The sequence below is a fragment of the Ciconia boyciana genome, chromosome 12, assembly GCF_034638445.1.
Source record: "Ciconia boyciana chromosome 12, ASM3463844v1, whole genome shotgun sequence".
Taxonomy (NCBI): Eukaryota; Metazoa; Chordata; class Aves; order Ciconiiformes; family Ciconiidae; genus Ciconia; species Ciconia boyciana.
The window spans coordinates 2,341,866-2,361,328 of NC_132945.1; the positions used below are offsets into that span (position 1 = coordinate 2,341,866).

Below are 19,463 nucleotides of genomic sequence, written 5' to 3' on the forward strand. Positions count from 1 at the left end.
GTTGTACACAGCTTTCTACCAGTAATTAAAAATAAGTAATCTTGAGAGGACGGGAAAGTTCCTAAAAAGAATCTGAAACTAATTTCTTTCTTATTTTAAACCAAAACATATTATAAACCAGCTCTTTGAAAGGCTGGAGAGAAAGGAAGGTGATAAAGTAGCGATTTTGGACACTTTTGATCACTGCTTGACATGGAACAGATGAGATTCACAACTGGCACAAGAAGGTTGAGTTGGGAAAGGAGGGTCTGCTATTTAAGTCATGGAAATCCCTCATTTTCTTCAAAATACTCTTTTAATAGTCTGTGAAAATAGAGGCCTTTATTATATCCTCAGTTTTATAAAAGTAATTAAATTATTACATTGTAGTATAGACTTTAAGTTTCAATACAAATCCAAGACAATAGCACCAGCCATAAGTATACAGGTGTTCAAGCAGCATTGGGTTTAACTTAAATATTTCAAAACTGCAACAACAGAGTATGTCTGGGGGAAGGGAGGAGGCAAGAAACCTCCTAACCAAATCTTACACTAGCTCATGTATTAGAAAGCAACACTGAAAAAGTAAAACAAACCCAAGTGACTTCGGTTATAACAAGTCACTTCTTTGCATATTTCAAAATGTTTACAAAGTGCATTTTAAGAGGAGAAGGTGTAAGGAGAGAGAAGAGTTAAAGGAAGTGACATCTGACCTGGGTTCTACCTGTCATTCCACTCCATGGTACAACTGACGGGAAACAACACAGAATTATGTAAGAAAACCAGCTCTGCTGCCTCACTGACAATAGGAGAGCTGTTGCCCTTCTGGTTCGGCAGACTGAATAATAGCTCCAGTTCATATTCCCCTTACTTACTAATACTTCCTCACACAACAAAACATCACGTACTGAGAGAAGATTAAAGACAGGCAGCTCCAAGAATCACTTTTACCTACTTAAGGGAGCTTACTGCCCCAGGTGAGCAACACAAATGGCCTAAGTAGGCTCATCTCAAAAACTCAGTGCAACTACCCATAAAATAAAAACTCAACAAAAATCTTTACTCAAACTTCTTCCAGGTGCTGAAATTAAAAAAGGCAAGAAGTTCTGACGACCAGACTTAATGGTCTTACCTCCTCTTCTTCATCAGTACTGCTTAGGTCTTCTGCTTTCACCTTGTTATATATTTCTAATATATCAGTACAACTCTGATCCCTGCGGGACAATAACAAAAGTAAAAAATACATAATCAGATATCTCAGAAACTCAAGATGTCAGGTCTATGAAGTAAAAACCATGCCTACCCAATGAAGCGAAGTAAGACATCTGTTACAATTTTGGCTGCTTTGACTATAGGACTGTCTGGCTCGTTGAAAGTCCTGGCATTATGTTCAATGTATCGTACCTCCCACATCAGTGCAGAGATTCTCCTAAAAAAAAAAAAATAAAAAAGGAAAGGGATGGAGAGGAAGGTACATTATTTTCCTTCTGAGTTCAGTAGGATTCCTCAGTAAAAAAAGGAATGAGGTAATCCAGGTGCAGGGGTAACAGGTTGCCAGAGACCAAGGTAAGTGGTTTCTGTTCACATACTGCTGACTGCCCCAATGTGCCATGCTGTGACAGCTTTGTGGAAAAAAGATGTCCCTCTTCAAATCAGCAATGAATGGAATAAAAAGAGGAAACAAACCTACTGAAGGAGATTGCTGACTGCTCCCACTTAGAGGAAGCCTTACAGATAAAGTGGTCCTCAGAGGGGAAAAAAAAGAGCAGGACATTATTTATCCCCAAGTTAACTGGAAGAACTGAGATTTCTGGTTTATAGCACTATTTAGCCCACTTCTGGCAACTGCAATGCAAGCAGAGCATCTGGTTCAAAGGCAGCAGAGATACAGATGAGGCAAATATGCTCTGCCTAGAACACAACCAGAGAGTAAGGCTCAGTATGTTAAACAAAAAAAGACATTCCACATCCAGATATACCAGCTTTTGCCTTAACAATGTGGCCAAAGGAAATTATTATTCAGCAAGACTCAATTTGCCCAAGCCAAACAGAACCTGATCGTATGCTGTTGGCTCATCAAAGAAATGTATTGCTGCAGTGGCATTACATAGTATTCAGCTAAACATATTGTCCTCGATGGGGCTATAGTGAATGTAGATTACAAACAAATAAAAATTCAGCTGACCTATAAAACCTGTTTTCAAGTCTCCTCCTGATCGTGGTGAGGTCAGTTGGATAAGCAACAACAGTGCAATACATGGGATAGGCACTAAGGTCCACTGGAACGGCAAAGGGATTAGAAATGTCTGAAAGACAAAAGATCAGAACAATTTAGATGCCTCAGAAGATGCCAGAAGGAAAGTTATAAGATAACTAGATTCCTTATAATGGTTTCTGGGTTTTCTTTCTAAGAATTAAGCAAAGCAATACAGATCTACAGCTGGATATGTCATTACCTAAAGGATAAGATTCTTCCTCTTGTACCATCTGTTAACTACTCTTGAAAAAGCATTTTTTGTTTAAGTATCGCATCTGAGATTTGCATGCCAGCAGCCAACCGTATTGCTAAAAAGCAACATGGCATATGCACTTAAAACAGGAATACTACAACAAGCAACATAAACTAAGAATACAGACATGTCCTGTGTATAAATATAGCAAAGAATTTAAATCATAGCGTAAATGTTAAACTGCTACAAACTAGTTACAAGGTATTTGTTGGTGAGGATATTTGGTGAGGACTTGTTGGTTGGTTTTTGAGGGGTTTAATTCAATGTTTTGCTCATTCATATTTAGATATGACACACTGAGAGTCCCCACTTAGTTGAAAGGAAGCAGGTCAAGCCCCAGAAAAAAAGGGAGTATAACTGAAAAGGTCACCATATGAAATTTAAAAGGCTCTTTTCAATGATTTAGTTGAGCACATTTCAACTACTCCACGCCGACTCCCAACATGCCATCCTATCTACTCTTCAGTCATGTGCTACCACCCTGATGCTCTTAATCCTTCCACCTTTTCCCTCCAAACATACCAAGGGAAAGAAGTTGCTCAATCCCCCGGATTACTCGTTCACATTCTTCATCTCTGGAATGGGCCCCCCATTCTCCTTCCTGGGGTTTGTAGAGAAGAGCTGTCAGCTCATCTGGAGTCACAGGAACTCCAGCACCAACCTCCTCCGGATAAGCAGCTAAATATGAAGAATTCAACAACAGTAAGTACTAGCAGTGGCAAAAAACTATTTACTTTGTATAAGGACATGAATTCAACACACTTACTTCCTTCTGGAATTGGTTCCATGTCCCATGGACTCATCCTCTCTCTTTCATTATTGTCCCAGCTATTAAAAAAACCACATTCAAATGCATAAGTTAAAGCTGAATATAACAATACACCTTCTCTCTAACAGACTTAAACCAAAAAGGTCACGCCTATTAGAAACCAGGTATGTCACTAGCTACATTCAAACTCCTTATTTTATCTTGTATATATTCACTGCACTGCTGTTTACGCTAAAAGTGCTACTTTAGGAATAAGTCAATAATTAAATAAATAAAAAGAAAGTGGCTGATTATGTATTTAAATGGGAAAAAGGATCCTAGTCCTTGAGGTACACATTTAAGTTGCATGTAAACATCTAGGAGACCCAGAGCATGTAAACATGTGTGATACATTACAGCTATGTAAATACTTACTGAACACAGTAGCACTGGAAGGAACTATCAGGATATTCTGCCTGGAAAGGCTGCTGACTCTCCACAGTTCCAAACCACCAAGCGTCATCTATTATACTGCGAAATCTATCCCCTATAAGGAAAAAGATTGCATTCAGCAAGAGAACAACATAAATAATTGTTAAATACTTCCTTTTAGAGAATCAACTTCATCTTTCATAAATGCACTACTTTGATTCTTACATTTGGCACTACAGGACTCAAGCCCTTCCCCTAAAAGGAGGACTTTCACATCTCTGGTTAGTTAGTCACAGCTGCCTCCATGCCTCAAATTACAATATAACAGGATATTCTTCTGCCATCACAGGCCTTGTAACAGTTTCTCTCATTTCTCTTTTTTTTTCTGCTACAGGAATTGTAGCAAAACATCAAATAAAGTTTCCAATGATCGCTATAATATCACGTGTGGTATAGTCCTTTACATCATGTAATACAGACACTGTATCCTATTAAACAGCTGCAGAAATGTTGCAAAACATACGGAAGTGGAAAAAAAGTAGTCACCTATTTGCCAGTTCCTTTCTTTGGCTTCATTATAAAACTGATGCAGCACAAGGAAGTCAATAACATCTGGCATATCATGGTACCTTCATGAAACGGACAAAAAAAATCGCTTCTGTTACCCACAAACATAGTTCCACATGTACAATGCAGACAGTCTCCAAACACAACACTTCATGCATTTTGTTTTCAAAATAATAACAAATTTATATATAACATAATAACAAATTAATCCCATCACCATGCCTTGCAAGAGAAAAAAGAAAGGAGGAGGGGGAAGCTTCTAAACTGCAGGAAAATCTCTTGAAGAATGTAATCAGCATTTCGGTTACTTACTTTATGGAAAATGATTCTCCTGTCATTTTGCCTGTGATTGGATCTAGGAATGCAAGCTTCAAGCAGCAGAGCGTAGGAGGCCCAACTTCATATTTAATTCCTACAGTCTTCACAAATTCTTGTTCCTATTTATCAATAAGCATGGAACAGTACTCTTTTAACTTGCTGACAACAAAAACATCCACGTTCAAGTACCAAACATATTAATAAAAAACAAATATGTTTCCCCTCTACAGCCCAGGTAACTTCACCCATAAAAGTTTTCTTTTCCAAATACTAAAAATCAATCAGTCACCTTAAAAATAAAAAAGATAAAAAGATATACAATGTTCATTCCCTTGGTAGATTTGTGAACAGGATACCCACAAATTACTTAACTTTTGTAATAAGGTTCTAAGGAACATATCACTCCAGTTTTAACCACACTGACGGCACCAAGGGTTATACCTGACTAAACCCAGGGCCTCTCACCCTTGAATAGCAACATACAGGAGAAATAAAAGGAAACGCTTCCTCTTAAAGCGGAAATTCAACAATAGCCTTTATGTTCACGTCCTGTCAAACATCAGCCGGTGGTAAGATCTCTATCCTAAATGAAATACTATTTCCTTTGCCTGACAAACTGATGATGCCTTTGAAGATTACAGCTGGAATCACTGAATACCTAGGACTAGTAATTGGATATTTTTCCAGTAAAGCAATTATTTTCATTAATAGAACCACTGGCATACACATATATGAATATTAGCACGAATATGTGCTCTTCTCTAGATATGAAATCTGAGTAAAGCAAAAAAAAATAAGGCAACACTGTGGATTAAGTATTAAGGGAGTAAGTAGTAAGTGGTTCAAAGCAAAAGGATGAGAAAAATCCACAGAGCTATGTAAACCTAGTATCTACCCAAGCAATCCATAATACTTTTATTTGGTAAAAATACGTTGTAAGGTACTGTCTTGCTTTGCCAAAAATTTAAGAACATACACAATTATATGTTTACCTAGATCCACTGTTTAACAGAGCTTGTGCATACACTTAGGTGTTTACACCATGATGTCTTACTTCTTACCATACCGTTTGAAACAATAAATAGAACCTAGACGTTCAGGTCATTGTAGAGTGTCGACAGAACTATAAACAGCTTTTGAGGGCTAAGTTCTGCATGAATTAGTGTTAAGAAAAAAAAACCAGAGTTGTAAAATAATTTGGGTTGAAAGTGACCCCTGAGAGTCATCAAGTCCAAAATCCAGCTTATGGCAGGGCTAACGTCTACATTAGATCAAGCCACTCAGAGCTCGCCCTGTTGAGCTTTGAGAAGGCGTCAAGGATGGAGATTCCACTCTCTCTCTGGGCAACCTGTTCCAGTGCTTAACTACTCTCATGCTGACTTTTTTTCATTTAATATTCTACATTTTTAATCCATCAGGCAAGAATACCACACTAGATAAACTTTCACATTCTTTAATATCCTTCTGGCTTCCTATTATCAGGAACTGAACAGATATAAAGGCTTTGTGTTAATGAAAACACTAATTTTAAGATTTACAATTTTAATGTTGATATTAACATTTTAAAGTAATGCTTTCTTCATATTTTTCATACTGGTTTTTAATGTCAATTTAACATTACAGACACATTCAGCTCTTTGAAGTACTTGTTTAACTTACCCTGAGTTCCATTTTGTTCCATGGTTGCTTTTGCATGTTAATACTGTAAATTTTTGCTTTCCTTACTGCCCGCACATAAGCTTCATGGCCTTGCCTAAAGTATATGATCTTAAAAGAAAATTTAAAAAAAAAAAATAAAAATTATTTTACTGATAGTTCTCTTCCTGTTCATTCTAAAATTTCTACAAACATGTCAGGTATCATCCCTTTCAGAACATACTGCACATTTCTTTATTTCATGATAAAGCACTCTTCTCCTTAAAAATATCAGCCCCCAAAGTGGCACCTGCTATGTGGTTTCAAACTCGGGATCATTAAAAAGTGTGCAGGTCTGTCTGAAGATGCACAATCAATTCTTCCTGCTACTCATAAGTTACACGTGCACAAAAAGAGACATAGGACAGCTATCTGTAAACAACTGATTGCCTGAGGAAAAAAAAGTTATCAAAACTCAGCCCATCTTGAGCACAATTCACCAAAAATATTGCTAGATTTAATAGCCCTGACCAAAACAAGCTCATCAGCGCCTAAGTGGGAATTTCAGAATTGCTACACTCATTACCTCATCTCCCATTTGTGGGACAAAAGGCGAGCGGCGGGGTATAGTATCCAAGATCCACTGCGGGGCAAGCCATTCTTCACTGGGTTCACCTTCCATTGAAAGCAGTCCACTTGGCTTCTTAAATATATTACATTAAATTTAGAAAGCAAGCTGTAATTACTATGGCAGAACATATGAAAAACTGATCATACAGCACTTACTGAAGATAACTAGATACAAGGGCAAAGCAAATGCTGGAATGTCAACCTTGCAAAAACCTCAACTAAATAGTAGGGAATAAGACTTGCATTATAAATACAATAGAAGATTAAAACGTTCATAAAGAAAGAGATTATATTTTTTTCCTTAGAAATATTCTAAATATCTTCTTTAAAAAATACCAGGAAAAAGAAATCTGACAATGTAGATACAATACAGATGCATTACAATTTTATAACAAAACCACCTTGGAGTAAATCTAACTGCAGTGAAGAGCATAAATCTAGGAGAAAAAAATCCCACAGGTAATGGAGAACTACCTGCATGAAAATGGAAGTACATCTATGTCACCATAGCACCAAAGCAAAACAAAAAAAAATTACTCTGGTATTACAATTATTATGCTATCTGTAGGATCTTTCTTACTGTATATTTGTTTGTGAAAAATTTTACTTTGAAAACAACCACTCCAAAAAAATGTATATTCATAAAGTCAAAAAGATGCTCAAAAATTAAAAATGCTGACCTTTTTTCTAGGCTGTTTAAGTTTCCTTCGTTTTGGCTCCAGTCCTTTTGTTCCCTTCATATTTTCATCTTCAGAACTACTACAGATTTTCCGAGCTGCCTGCCTGGTTTGTCTCTTTGGAGGCTGGAGATTAATTCCAGCATCTGCTGTCCAGTCAGAATATTCACTTGATGAATCACTGTAGATAATAAAAAGTTGTAGGAAAGAAAACAGCACTTCAGTTTTCACACAATAGAGTGAAAGGTCCAAACATTCAACCTGTTCTTCTGGTTATGTGGAACAGATGTCAGGATTAGCACAAAATTTCATTCTCACGTGAATTTAAAGAAAACCTAAGTGCTATGTAGTTTGTGTATTACATTATTTTGTATTATATTATTTTATCAATTGCAATCTCACGGTAAAACTACAGTTATGGCTGATACTTATTTTCATACTAATTATCTCACTGATTCATAGGCTGACTTCATAAGAACTAACTGCACAAAATGCATGAAAAATTTAGAAAACCAGAGCACTCTTCTAAAAACACAGTTCTGAATTCTTTAATATCCAAATAACACACGGATGGTATTTATATTTGCTCATGGCCCTTCCAGCTATAAAAGCATAACATTAAAAATAAGAAAAGAGACTGTAGAAACTGTACACAAATACATATTGACAACAGAAAAATTAGGAAATACTGAAGTATGAACAGAAGATACGTACGCAGTTCTATCAATATTTCTATTGCATATGGCTAACTGGCATTGATTTTTTCAAGCAGTTCTTAATTAAAGACAACATTTTCTTAAAAACAGTCTTTCAAAATTGTTCGTGACTTTGCAAAAAAAAAAGAAAAAACCCACAAAAAAATACAATATAAAATGCTTCATGAAAAATTGGGAAAAAAAAAAAATCAGTCTTCAAAATTAAGAATTTTTCACACTGGTTTTCTGTTAAATACTGTTAGACAAGCTTCTACAATTACTTAGTCAGTCAAATACATAAAAGTATTTGTCTGTTCACAGACTCCACAAATTTTGTTGGTTACCCTTTTAAACCATCTAAGTGTACTAAACACTTTGCTTCAATCTCATCACAAGGCGTAACAAACCTGTACTGGCTTGCAGTCATAGTATATCACAACATCAACTGTCTTACTTAAATTATATAATCAACTAATGTTAACAATTAAGAGAGCAGTAAAGCTACCTGGAACTGCTTTCACTTTGCCATGCTGCCACAGGATCATCCATAGATGCATCACTTGTGCCGACAGTCTCATCTTCCTGTATTAAAAACAAAAGGTTTCGCTTTTTGTGGCCACGTTTAAAATCTATCATTTTTGTTCGCAAGCGATACGAGTTGTCTCACCTGAGGAAAGCTTTGTATTTAAGGACTGGTTTAGCTTAAGGTAAGTCCACAATTTCTTTCTGTATCTTGATTAATCTTATACTATATGCTTATATAATTTCTATAGATTCTGAGATGTGAATTTTAATGATATTAGAACCATAGAATGAGTTCTTATTTAAGTGTTTGATTAATAAATTTTAGTGTCAAGTGACCAGCTTTATAGCTATCCTGTATGTTCAATGCATTTACAAAGTGACAATGTTCAGCCTCTTTTTACTTTGCATGCTTCCTTAATGAGAACAAGTTATATTTAATCTGGTATATTTTAAGTTCTTCCCTTGCCAATATCAATGATTAATACCAATACTCAATCTCTTTCAACAACAGTCTACAGATGTAGATGAAACCACAGTACTGAATGTGACCTAGAATACATGTGCAGTATGAAATCCCAAAATAGCAAGTGGTTTAACACAACCCAGTTAAATTTACTTGAAAACGTTTCAGATTTCCAAAAATACACAACCTGTTTTAAGCTAGTTTTGAATACTGTACTGGCATTGAGGTAAGTGATCCTTCTCTGTCCAAGATCAACTTACTACACTAACACCACAAATCCAAATGACTCAATGATTTGAGTGTTTCTTCCTAGGTGGAGTAACTCAAGAGCCTTAATGGTAACAGTGCTCTCAGCACGTCTGTTGTCAAACCACGCTATTTGTGAACAGGGAACCTATTGAAAGAATCCCTTGATGGACCAGACCTCTGAGGAGCTGTCCGATTCCTCCCGTGCACGTGCATTTTGACTTGCTCCTTGCTGATTGTGTTCTATGGTGGAGCGCGTTTGGTAGGCATGCTGGCGTTTGCGTTGGTTTCTTCTCAAAGACCTTCCGCTTCCTGGTTGGTAATCGTTCTTTTATCACAGGACAGGAGGAACAAAAAGAAAAAGAGTAGAGATTTAATAATGAATTACACAGTTAAAAAAGGCCTCATTAAAGCAACTGTACGTTGTATCACATTTACAAACGACAACTAGGAAATCTAGAATTAGAAAAGATGTTTTTTACACATTTGCGGTTCATTTCAGTGCACATGCAGGTGGTTTTTGTGGTTCAATATCAATGCTACTTTATAAAGTAGCAGTCCTTAGAAAGGAAGTTATGGAGAAATATAATTTTTTCTAAAAAATACCTGAAGTCTCTGGATAAGATAAAAGCTAGCCACTTAAAAACATGTGGCAGCTCTAATGTTTCTCCTAGTTTCCAGAAGTCAAACTGAACATCCACTGTGGCTCTCCTTTTCCTTTCCCAGCATCTCCCCACTACTGAAGCCTTAAAGATAGAGATTTACCACTGCTATTTGCATATTCCAATATAGAGACAGACAAATTACAGTTACAGAAGGAAGAGAGCGAGCCAGAGAAACAATTAGTACTATTGATCTTCTAAATAATTTAATAAAATTGGTTTGGGTTTTTTTTGTTTCTTTTTTTTTTTTTTCCTCAGTGCTCAGAACTGCTTCACACCCAGGTTCTTTCTTCTACCAAATTAACTCACCCGTTGTAAGATGTGGGATGGCTTTCTCTTCTTTTCAACAGTGTATAAATTAATTTCAATTTCACCTTTAGCAGCTCGACATTCTTCCTGTACCCTAATTATACATAGGAAACATCCATTTTATTCAATAAATCATCATATAACTTGACAGTTTTTTTAATATACACCTTAAATACTTCTGGTTCCCTTGCTATAAGAAATCTGTGCACAAGTTCTCCTAGCAGCATCCACACATACTTCACTCCTGGAATCACAAGTTAAGGAAGCAAACTTGTTAGCTGAGCAGGCACAATTATTTTCAAGAAAACTGAAATGTATTAAAATTATTTTTGTGGTTTTTTGAATAAAGCTTTGGGAAAAATGTGGTATGTGAACCACTGAAGAAAGATTCAGTTGTGAAGAGAAGGAATTACTATTCTCAACTCTCCAGCAGAGTCTACCACTCTAATCCTAATATGTGGATTTCAAAACAAACAAACAAGCCAACAAACCAACTCACCCACCCCCAAAAGCCAACACATTTCTGAAAAATCATTTTTTAAAACTCGTAACAGGTGTATGGAAGAATCATTAAACGTCATACAAGTTAATCTTTTTTTCCTGTCTCACTTAGCATCTTACTTGCTGATGCCTGGAGGAAGCTCATTCACCACTACCCTCCTGCTCCACGCCATGAGATCTCTCTCTGTTGCCATTTGACTTCGGGGAGCATTGTGATGCATTTGCCGGACCCCTTCAATCTGACCGCTTCTCCGGAGACCAACGTTTGGTGGAGATGTAACATCCAAACCTGGACTTCGAAGAGCTAAGGAAGAAAAAGATTTTTCTTCACTTCTACAAACCGTCAAGAAAATCTAGAATTAAAAGTTTAAGGACTGCACAGAGATTCTTTTTTGGCAATAAACAACGCTTATTCTATGTTAAGTGGCTTTGACTTTTGCTTCAGATGAACGTTTTTGTGTATTGGCCTTGGACTACTGGACATGCATATGCTACTGTAACATCACTGTGGCTTGCTACATCTTAGAGATATCTGAGGCAAGCAAAGAATATAATCTATGAGAAAAGTTTTAAAGGCACTTAAGTAACCTCCAAATCAAAGTCTTGTCATGAATCTTAAATTCTATCGTACAAGAAGAGATGAGGTTGACATCTAAAATAATAGGCTGCTGCAAGGTTTAAGGTTTCTGTTGCACCTCCATTTGTTCTGTATTTGTAATGCTTATCTACTGTGCCAGAGGCACTGCTCCTTCTCTGGGCTTTTCATCTGGTGGCACAACAACGCAGTACTACATATTCAGGAGAAAACAGAGACTGAATCTTGAGGTAGCAAAGTGAGACAAAAAGGCTGGTAATATCAGAATCACTGCTAGCATTGCCTTAATTTATCTCATCATTTGGGAATGCATCAACACAATTTCCACATGCTTAAATACGGTTAACCGTACGAATAAATTGCATTCACTGTTGTGCAAACCTATATAAAAATATTCGGCTATTCAAACATCAAGTACTTTATATGTACTCTAATTAACTCACACAAATGAGCAGTTCATGTAGCAAAGCCACTGATCAATGCAAATTCTGTAAGGTCACAGTACTTTAATTTCTATACCACTCATATCTGGAAGTTCCCTTTCACACAAATACAGGGATATACAAATAAAATTGAGAACGGGGATTGCACAACACATCAACCTATCATAAGAAGCAGAAAAGACTTCTTGTGAGTTGAAGCTGGCTTCTAGACCACCTTCTTGACAATACCAATTTAGATCAATGCAAAAGTGTATTTTCAGCCTTTTTCACTAATATTTTTCCTATTCTTCCTTGAATTTAAAGACAAGCAACTCCAAATCTAGCAATCCTAATGAGTTTTGCCAGGAAATCCAATTCAAACATGTGTAATCAGTCATTTAACCTAGAACTAATTTATTAGTGGATGTAAATCTTTTAGAAGCTCAGGATGACTTGCAGCCCACGTCCACAGCATCTGCTCTCCTGTGGCTCAGTCAGCTGCCTCACAGTCAGCTGTTCACGTCTGATTGAGTTTGTTTTAAATTTTTAATCACTTTGTGTATTAAAAATAAAATCACAGTAGCAGAACACTTACCAGGAGAATAGTCTCAAGCTTTCTAAGGAAACACTAAGACAGAGCAGACATGTTTATTTTATAAACACTGATACTCAGCCTTAGCATTTATGCTGCAACAGGAAGCCATTAGTCTGTCACAACATTGTATTCCATTGACACTCTCTAATTATATGCTGTTATCTTGACATTATGCAGTTACAAAGTATCATCTCTGCAGTGACTGACATCAAGACAATACAGTGAACTTTATGTTTATTTTTTAGGAAAGCTTTATAACAGGAATAATTACAGTCTCATAGTTCTAGGTAATCAGATACAGCCCAGTTAGACCATTGTGTGCCCTCAGCTGCACCTTAAACTTTTAATTCCTCTGCTAGCATCAGTAGAAGGTCCAACTGCTCCACACAGGTTAACAATGTGTGTAAGAACAAGAGAGAAAAGCGTCCTCATAGTCTCAGAACTTACATTAACACATTTTGATTAGTAACTTACTGTGCTTTAGGAAAAGAAATGACGGAGGTAACGAAGGGACACTTACCTCCATTAACAGAGTGGGATCTATTGAGTGGAGGGTTTGGAAGAGTTTCTCCTTCATTAATTAGTCTCAGATCTTGTTCCCTCTGTAGCTCTCTGATCATTCCATCAAGGATACTCTCATCCTGGTCATTAGTTTGCTGCCCGATGACTTGTTCAACTACTTCACCATCACCTTGACAAGAACAAAGCCACATCTGCTTATAAAACGATTAATTTCTGTTTTACTAAACACCATAGAAACAATCAAATTTAAAATTGTGCACAATTATTTGTCTGCTCTGCAAAACATCTGATCACCAGCTGGGCTTCTGCTCTCATGTAATAAATGGAGGCAAAGTTTAAAAGAGAAGGTACAATAAAACCCTAGAGTTACAGACCACACGTAAAATATAAACACAAACCCTTAGAAACAGCAGAAAGAAATTATGCTTCAGTACGTAATAAAGGAAGATCTCTCCTGGAGATCAGCATTTTGCAAAGGTTTATAACTACAAGGAAAAAAAACTGTTTTAAAAAACAAAAGCTATTTTTTTAATGTCTTTCTTACCTTTCTGCTTCCTTACATATATAGTTACACCAAGGTTAACGGGGCAATTCTTTAAGCGTGCTGCCGCATACCTGGTAGAAGTCCACAGATTTTGGAATGCTGCAGTCTCCTTGTCTTGCCTCCAGTCAAGTTAATTCTATACACTTCCTTTACGCCATAAAGCCTCCCCATCTCCTCTTTTACCTCTACACTGAATTTAAACCACTAGTTTCAGAAGACAACTGCAACAAACAAATCCTTATAGTGCCATCCTACTGAGCTGGTGCTCAGTACTGTGCAATACATGTATTATGCATGAGTTTTAGACAGCATACCATTAGCTACATATCCCAGCTGAGGAATAAGTTGTTCATCCTTGCAATTTTCCCTCCCTGGTACCAGCCGCTGGAATCTCGTGGGATGAGGATTTCCATCAACATCCACCAAGAATGGAGGAGGCATAAGATGTGGAGCCTGTTGAGTCTGTTCATCCAACACATAGTTATTTGCATCACGGATCAGTGGTCGGTAATCCGTATGGAAGAACATCTGATCTGGAATCTGCAAGGAAAGCAATTTAGTAAATAAATCAATGGCCATTTGCAGCTGTCTTGCTGCTTTGGAATGGCTCCCATACCCATAAACCACAACTTCTACACTTAGGATCAGCAGAAGAAATGTTATGACAGAGAACAGATTCCTACCACAAATGTGTTTTATTACCAAGGCCTGATGCAAAAATTCAACAGTAAAATATGCCAACAGAGGTGAATAGATAGAAGTTAATGCTTTGTTCCCCTGTCTAGAGATTCTCTTGACAAATCTTTTTCATTTAGGTAAACGGCAACTGCTTCATGATCTAATTACTATGTTGTCTGGGGCAGGGCGAAGGAATAAACTGTAACACAAATACTTTTAAGACAAAATCAGGTCAAGACACAGAAGAGTTTCAAATTCATTCAACCCACCTTTTCATAATACTTATTGCATCCAAAACCAAATAGTAGCAGATGTCCATGAGAGTCTGTGCAGGCAAAATGCTGTCCATCTGGTGAGAACTTGCAATCAAAAACAGCTCCGTGGCCTTGGCCCTCGATCTGTATACAAGCACAGAGCACTCCTTTCACAATCATGCATTCTCTAGAAGAGCATTTTTACAAAAATGGCACCTGTGATCCAACAAGTATTTAATCCTAATTCTGGGTAATTTCTCATCTCACTCAAAAGACTGACTTACACTTACTTTTTTTCCACTTAATTATTAAAGCTAAACTGAACAATGCAGTAAAACCTTGCATTTTCTTTCTCCTGAAATTTCAGTACAAGTTTTAATGTATATCCTGAAACAACTACCTAGAAGTCTACATTTCATGTTAATAGAAGAGATAGGGCAAGCCTGCACCAAAGATCTCAGACATGTACTGGCTCCGTACAAGCAGGTTTCACAGCCCCAAGTGCCAGGAGGCTAGCTCAGGTCCTGAAGCAGTACAGCTGCATTTGCTCAGCACTGGAACCAAACCAACAAACCTGGCACTGGGCGCATTAAGATAGATGCGGCACAGAGCCAACCATACTGTTTCCCAGACCACAGCATTGTGCTACGACACACAGGCTGACTGGTTTTCACTGCTCTGCCTTGGGACTCACTATAATCTTTTGCGTGGTGTAACCACACCCATACACATGAATAATATTCAGGTGTAACAGATCCCATGAAAGACTTGCTGCAACACTTAAAATATGCAAAACATACTTTCATATTGCTTACTGAAGAGTAGAGGGTTGTTTTTTTTAATATGTAGAAGTTTTCCCCTAATCCTGCTGTAACATTGGTCACAACAGGTATATAATGAAATCTGCTTTTGCCTCAAGACCAGTTTTACACAAATGTGAAAAAAAAACCCCACCCTTCCCTGATCATTCTTACCATGTTAAAGTAATTGCGAATTTTTGTTCCTTTGTCTATGTCCCAAACAAAAATATTTCCATCATGACCCGCTGAAAGTACAATCCTTTGGTCAAATGGATGGGCCTCCAGAACAAAAACTTCATCATCGTGACCCTGCAATGAAAGCAGAGTGAAAAAGAAAGTAATGTTTCTCCATGTAATATCTCCAAACACGCTAGTATTTAGTGTGAGGACGTCTCAGTTCAGGTAGTCATCCACGACAGCTCGATTTACTGGATCTTAGACTAGAACTGTGTCTGTACTTAGTCAACATTTCTGTCAGAGGCTTGGCATTATCACTGCCCACTTTGTAAGTACCTTGGACTGTAGCTCAGCACAGCTGAGATGGAGAGGGATGGGGAGGAAGGAGAAATCAGCAGCGAGGACAGCTGCAACCCTCTAATCTGGACACAAATGGTGGCCTCCAAAGGGCTCCCTTGTCAGCCAGCAATCACCAGGGTCTAGCAGCGTTTTGGTCATCAGCTCCTTTCCCCATGATACGTACTCCTCCCAATAAGCATAAGGCAGGTGGCATACTTCAGGAGAAAACACTCCCCGTCGGGGGAATGATGATGCAGTTTAGCCTCAGATCAATTTCAGAGTTGAACTATAACCATTTGGGATTACCCACTTGAAGTTTACTCACAGATAAGCTATGAAGAAGCTGCCCTGTGGACGAGTTCCACACTTTGAGAAGGAAATTGTTGACTGCGGTGATGACAGTGGCATCGTATCTATCCCAAGCCACCATAGTAACCTTCAGTTTAGTCACCTTGTCCTCCCCAGATGCTACATTGTTTCTAAAGAAATTAATAATTTAAAGAAGAAATAAATCAGTAACTACATATGGAAACATTTAACAGAGCTAATTCAGTATGAAATTAGGGAGAGCATGGCTGCCACCACTGTGGCTACTGGCTAACGCAGGAGAATGAAGGATGGCTTCTGCAGTGGTAAAAAACAGACACAGAAAATATTCAGTACCACTAAGATTTATAGAGTTTTATTTCCTTAAAAAGGACAAGTTTCTCTTTCTTAAGCGATCATCCTCGCCTACCCCAATTCTTTCTTTCAAGCTATTCAGTTCTATTAAGTTTTTTCCTACAAGGCATTTTTCTTATCAGTGATCAATATGAGTAAACTCTATAATGAGCAAAAACTTGCTAAATAAATCCAGGTTACACTTCGACAGCTAGCTTATTAAAAATGTAACCGTACGAAACATAAAGAATTCTGCAAAGCAAAATGCCTAATGGATTTCTCCATCCCTGCTTTTTGTTACTGTGCCTATTCAATTACAAGGCCACTTACAGAAGTCACTTGAGGATCTCAAAAAGAAAAACTCGAACCCTAATTGAACCAGAGAACCAAATCACCATATCTCATATCTCTTACTTGAAAACTTAAGGAAAAATACGACGTTAAGAAACATTCTGGATATATATAGTACAAAAATTTTGCCAGGCAACTCAGGCCTTGGAATGAAATAAGAAATCAAAAAATGTGTTTACAAACGAATGTTGTTAGGAAAAAGAACCTATGTCACATCTCTCAACTTTCTGCTTACTGTCATTTGTCCTCAGGTGAGTAAAATAAGCTGTAATGGGCAACACTTTTTTTTTTTGTACTAAAATTATTTACTAAATTTATTTACTGGAATAGTAACCGGAATCACAGAAGAAACTGTCAATTACCTATAACAGTGGCTGCGTGATGCTAGAAACTGTTGAACATATTCATATTTACATTAATACGACACATTTTGCTCATTTTTCTCTATTTTAACTTAATTATTCCTTATAATTTTAACTGCATTCCACAGCACAAAAACCAAAATAGCACAGCATATAACATAAAATAAACACTAACGACCTGAGTTAGTGGCAGATTATGGCAGTTGCTACTGAGAGATGGCAGAAACTAACACTTGTTTTGGACATTTTTTAAAAAAACATGCAGGTCAGCATATGACCAATGAGGTTCTACTAAAAACCTCTTTCTGTGAGATGAACTCTATTTGACGTTCTTACTTCATATACAAAATACTGAATATTCCCCAACTGTTAGAGTAAGGAACTACCAATGTCTTAATATGGTCTTTTGGGGGCTAATTAACTGTGTAACTTAACAGATAGAGCCATGGCATTTTCAATACACAAAAAACATGCACTGAAATTAACTCAAAATCAAAGTAAATAAATAGTTTTCAGTATGATGGAAGATTTTATTTTGCGTTTAAGTGTTGCTATGAAGCGTGTTCTGTTCCAGTTTGCTTTACCCTGTCATTTTAGTAGCCATATCCAGGACTACACTCTTCCAATCTTGCTGCTGATAGTGCCATATTCTTGCTGTTCCATCTCTGCTTCCACTGACAAATCTTAAGCTATGGAACAAAAAGAAAAAAAGTCAAGAAATTCTGAATAAGCATAAGTCACTGCTGCTTTTGGTCTAATACCCACATGCCCATCTTGGGATCTTATTTTCTTGCTATTCAGTAGCTTCGCTATGGAGTTTTCCATCCTCAGCAACAGCGTGGGCATGCTAAATCCTGTGGCAAGAATATTTAGGAGCTCGGCAGAGGACTCTCATTCACCTTAGGAAAGGTCACTACAAGTACTTACTTTTATGTTATTCTCCAACAAACATGGACACACGCACACAAGTGTGTGTGCATATACACACACACACACTTGGAAGTGTATACTTGTGTATATATACTTGTCTTACTCTCTATATGCCCGCACATAGGCGTGTTTAACAACTCATAAAATATCCATGAACTACTGCCACAGGAAACAGGCAGCTACAAAACACTGGCAAGCCAAAAGCACACCCATTCACACCAGCACGGAAGCTAGAATGCATTTAATCTTTTTTCAACACTTATTCTTTATATTGTTTGTGCATCTCTGATCTAGAGAATGTAATTAAAAGACAGTGAGGTTACAATTTTCATATCAGATATTGTACGGTACAAAAGAGTTTATATCCCACAATGTTAATTACATTTGGCTACAGCTAGCAGATGGCCTTGGAATGACTTCAATGTCGTAATTCATACAAGCTGCACATTCCCTTTTTAATGACATCAGCAAATCCCTTGAGCAGTTCATAGTGGCAGCAAAGAAAAAGAAACTGCATGCCAGGAGTCTAGCATAAATTATAATACATTAACTTAGGGAGAGGGTGAAGACAGAAAAGGGAAATACCAAGTTGAACACGAGTAGGTAGCCCTGCCTGTGAAGTTGAACATGAGTATTTCATTTTTAAACTCCTCCTTGTTTAAAAAATTCAAACATCCAGCAAATGCATTTAACTACATCATAATGCTTTGGCTATTAATGTCACAGAAACCATTTTTGTTGAGAAATTTGAAAAAAGCTCCTCAAGTAATATACTTTCACGGGATGGCCAACACCTTTAAAAGTATATTCCATTTATACACAAAATTACATGTAAAAAGGCAAAGCTATGCAATTTTATTTTAAGTGATTCTTTCACCTTTTCTGTTTCCCTCATCTGACTTTTTTCATCATGATGAAAAAGTGTTTAAAAATGCTTGTGACAAGTTTGTTCTCTTTTCATTTTAACTTCTTTATATTAAATTAAAAGGAAGCTATCACTTTTCCATTAAAAGCATCACTATAGCATATAATTTTCAGTGACTATGTGACCTAATATGCCCAGTGAGACCTGTGCACTCACATCCTTTGGAAGTAACTGTTAGTACAATTATACCAGTACATTCCCACATAATTTTACATGACAAAGATCTCAGGGTACAGGTGCGGTTCCACTGGCAAAGCTACAGTTTTGCTTGGAAGGCTCCTGCTTGCACACAGCCCTTAAACCTTCTGCCAAGCAAAATAAGAAATATAAGCAAAAGCTGGCATAAAACCATTTACATTAAGATGTTGATCACTAATCAAAGCTTGTCACGCCACTCTCCGACACAGCCGTG

At 37.2% G+C, this 19,463-nt stretch overlaps 1 protein-coding gene across 2 annotated transcripts in view; it reads right to left on the reverse strand.

The window, feature by feature from the left end:
* BRWD3 (bromodomain and WD repeat domain containing 3) overlaps positions 1–19,463 on the reverse strand; it is a 64,156-nt gene that overhangs the window by 13,961 nt on the left and 30,732 nt on the right. The window contains exons 13-33 of one of the 2 annotated variants that reach the window (XM_072877536.1): positions 17,781–17,885; positions 16,149–16,302; positions 15,482–15,616; positions 14,523–14,651; positions 13,890–14,115; positions 13,030–13,200; positions 11,018–11,201; positions 10,397–10,490; positions 9,604–9,753; positions 8,697–8,773; positions 7,500–7,677; positions 6,776–6,889; positions 6,214–6,321; positions 4,549–4,673; positions 4,216–4,298; positions 3,673–3,784; positions 3,256–3,317; positions 3,012–3,167; positions 2,165–2,285; positions 1,283–1,408; positions 1,112–1,193 (exon numbers count right to left, since the gene is read on the reverse strand). In XM_072877536.1, the coding sequence (XP_072733637.1) occupies positions 1,112–1,193; positions 1,283–1,408; positions 2,165–2,285; positions 3,012–3,167; positions 3,256–3,317; positions 3,673–3,784; positions 4,216–4,298; positions 4,549–4,673; positions 6,214–6,321; positions 6,776–6,889; positions 7,500–7,677; positions 8,697–8,773; positions 9,604–9,753; positions 10,397–10,490; positions 11,018–11,201; positions 13,030–13,200; positions 13,890–14,115; positions 14,523–14,651; positions 15,482–15,616; positions 16,149–16,302; positions 17,781–17,885 (2,692 nt within the window). Of the gene's footprint in view, positions 1–1,111; positions 1,194–1,282; positions 1,409–2,164; positions 2,286–3,011; positions 3,168–3,255; positions 3,318–3,672; positions 3,785–4,215; positions 4,299–4,548; positions 4,674–6,213; positions 6,322–6,775; positions 6,893–7,499; positions 7,678–8,696; positions 8,774–9,603; positions 9,754–10,396; positions 10,491–11,017; positions 11,202–13,029; positions 13,201–13,889; positions 14,116–14,522; positions 14,652–15,481; positions 15,617–16,148; positions 16,303–17,780; positions 17,886–19,463 lie in introns of both variants that reach the window. The other variant, XM_072877535.1, reaches the window with a different exon arrangement.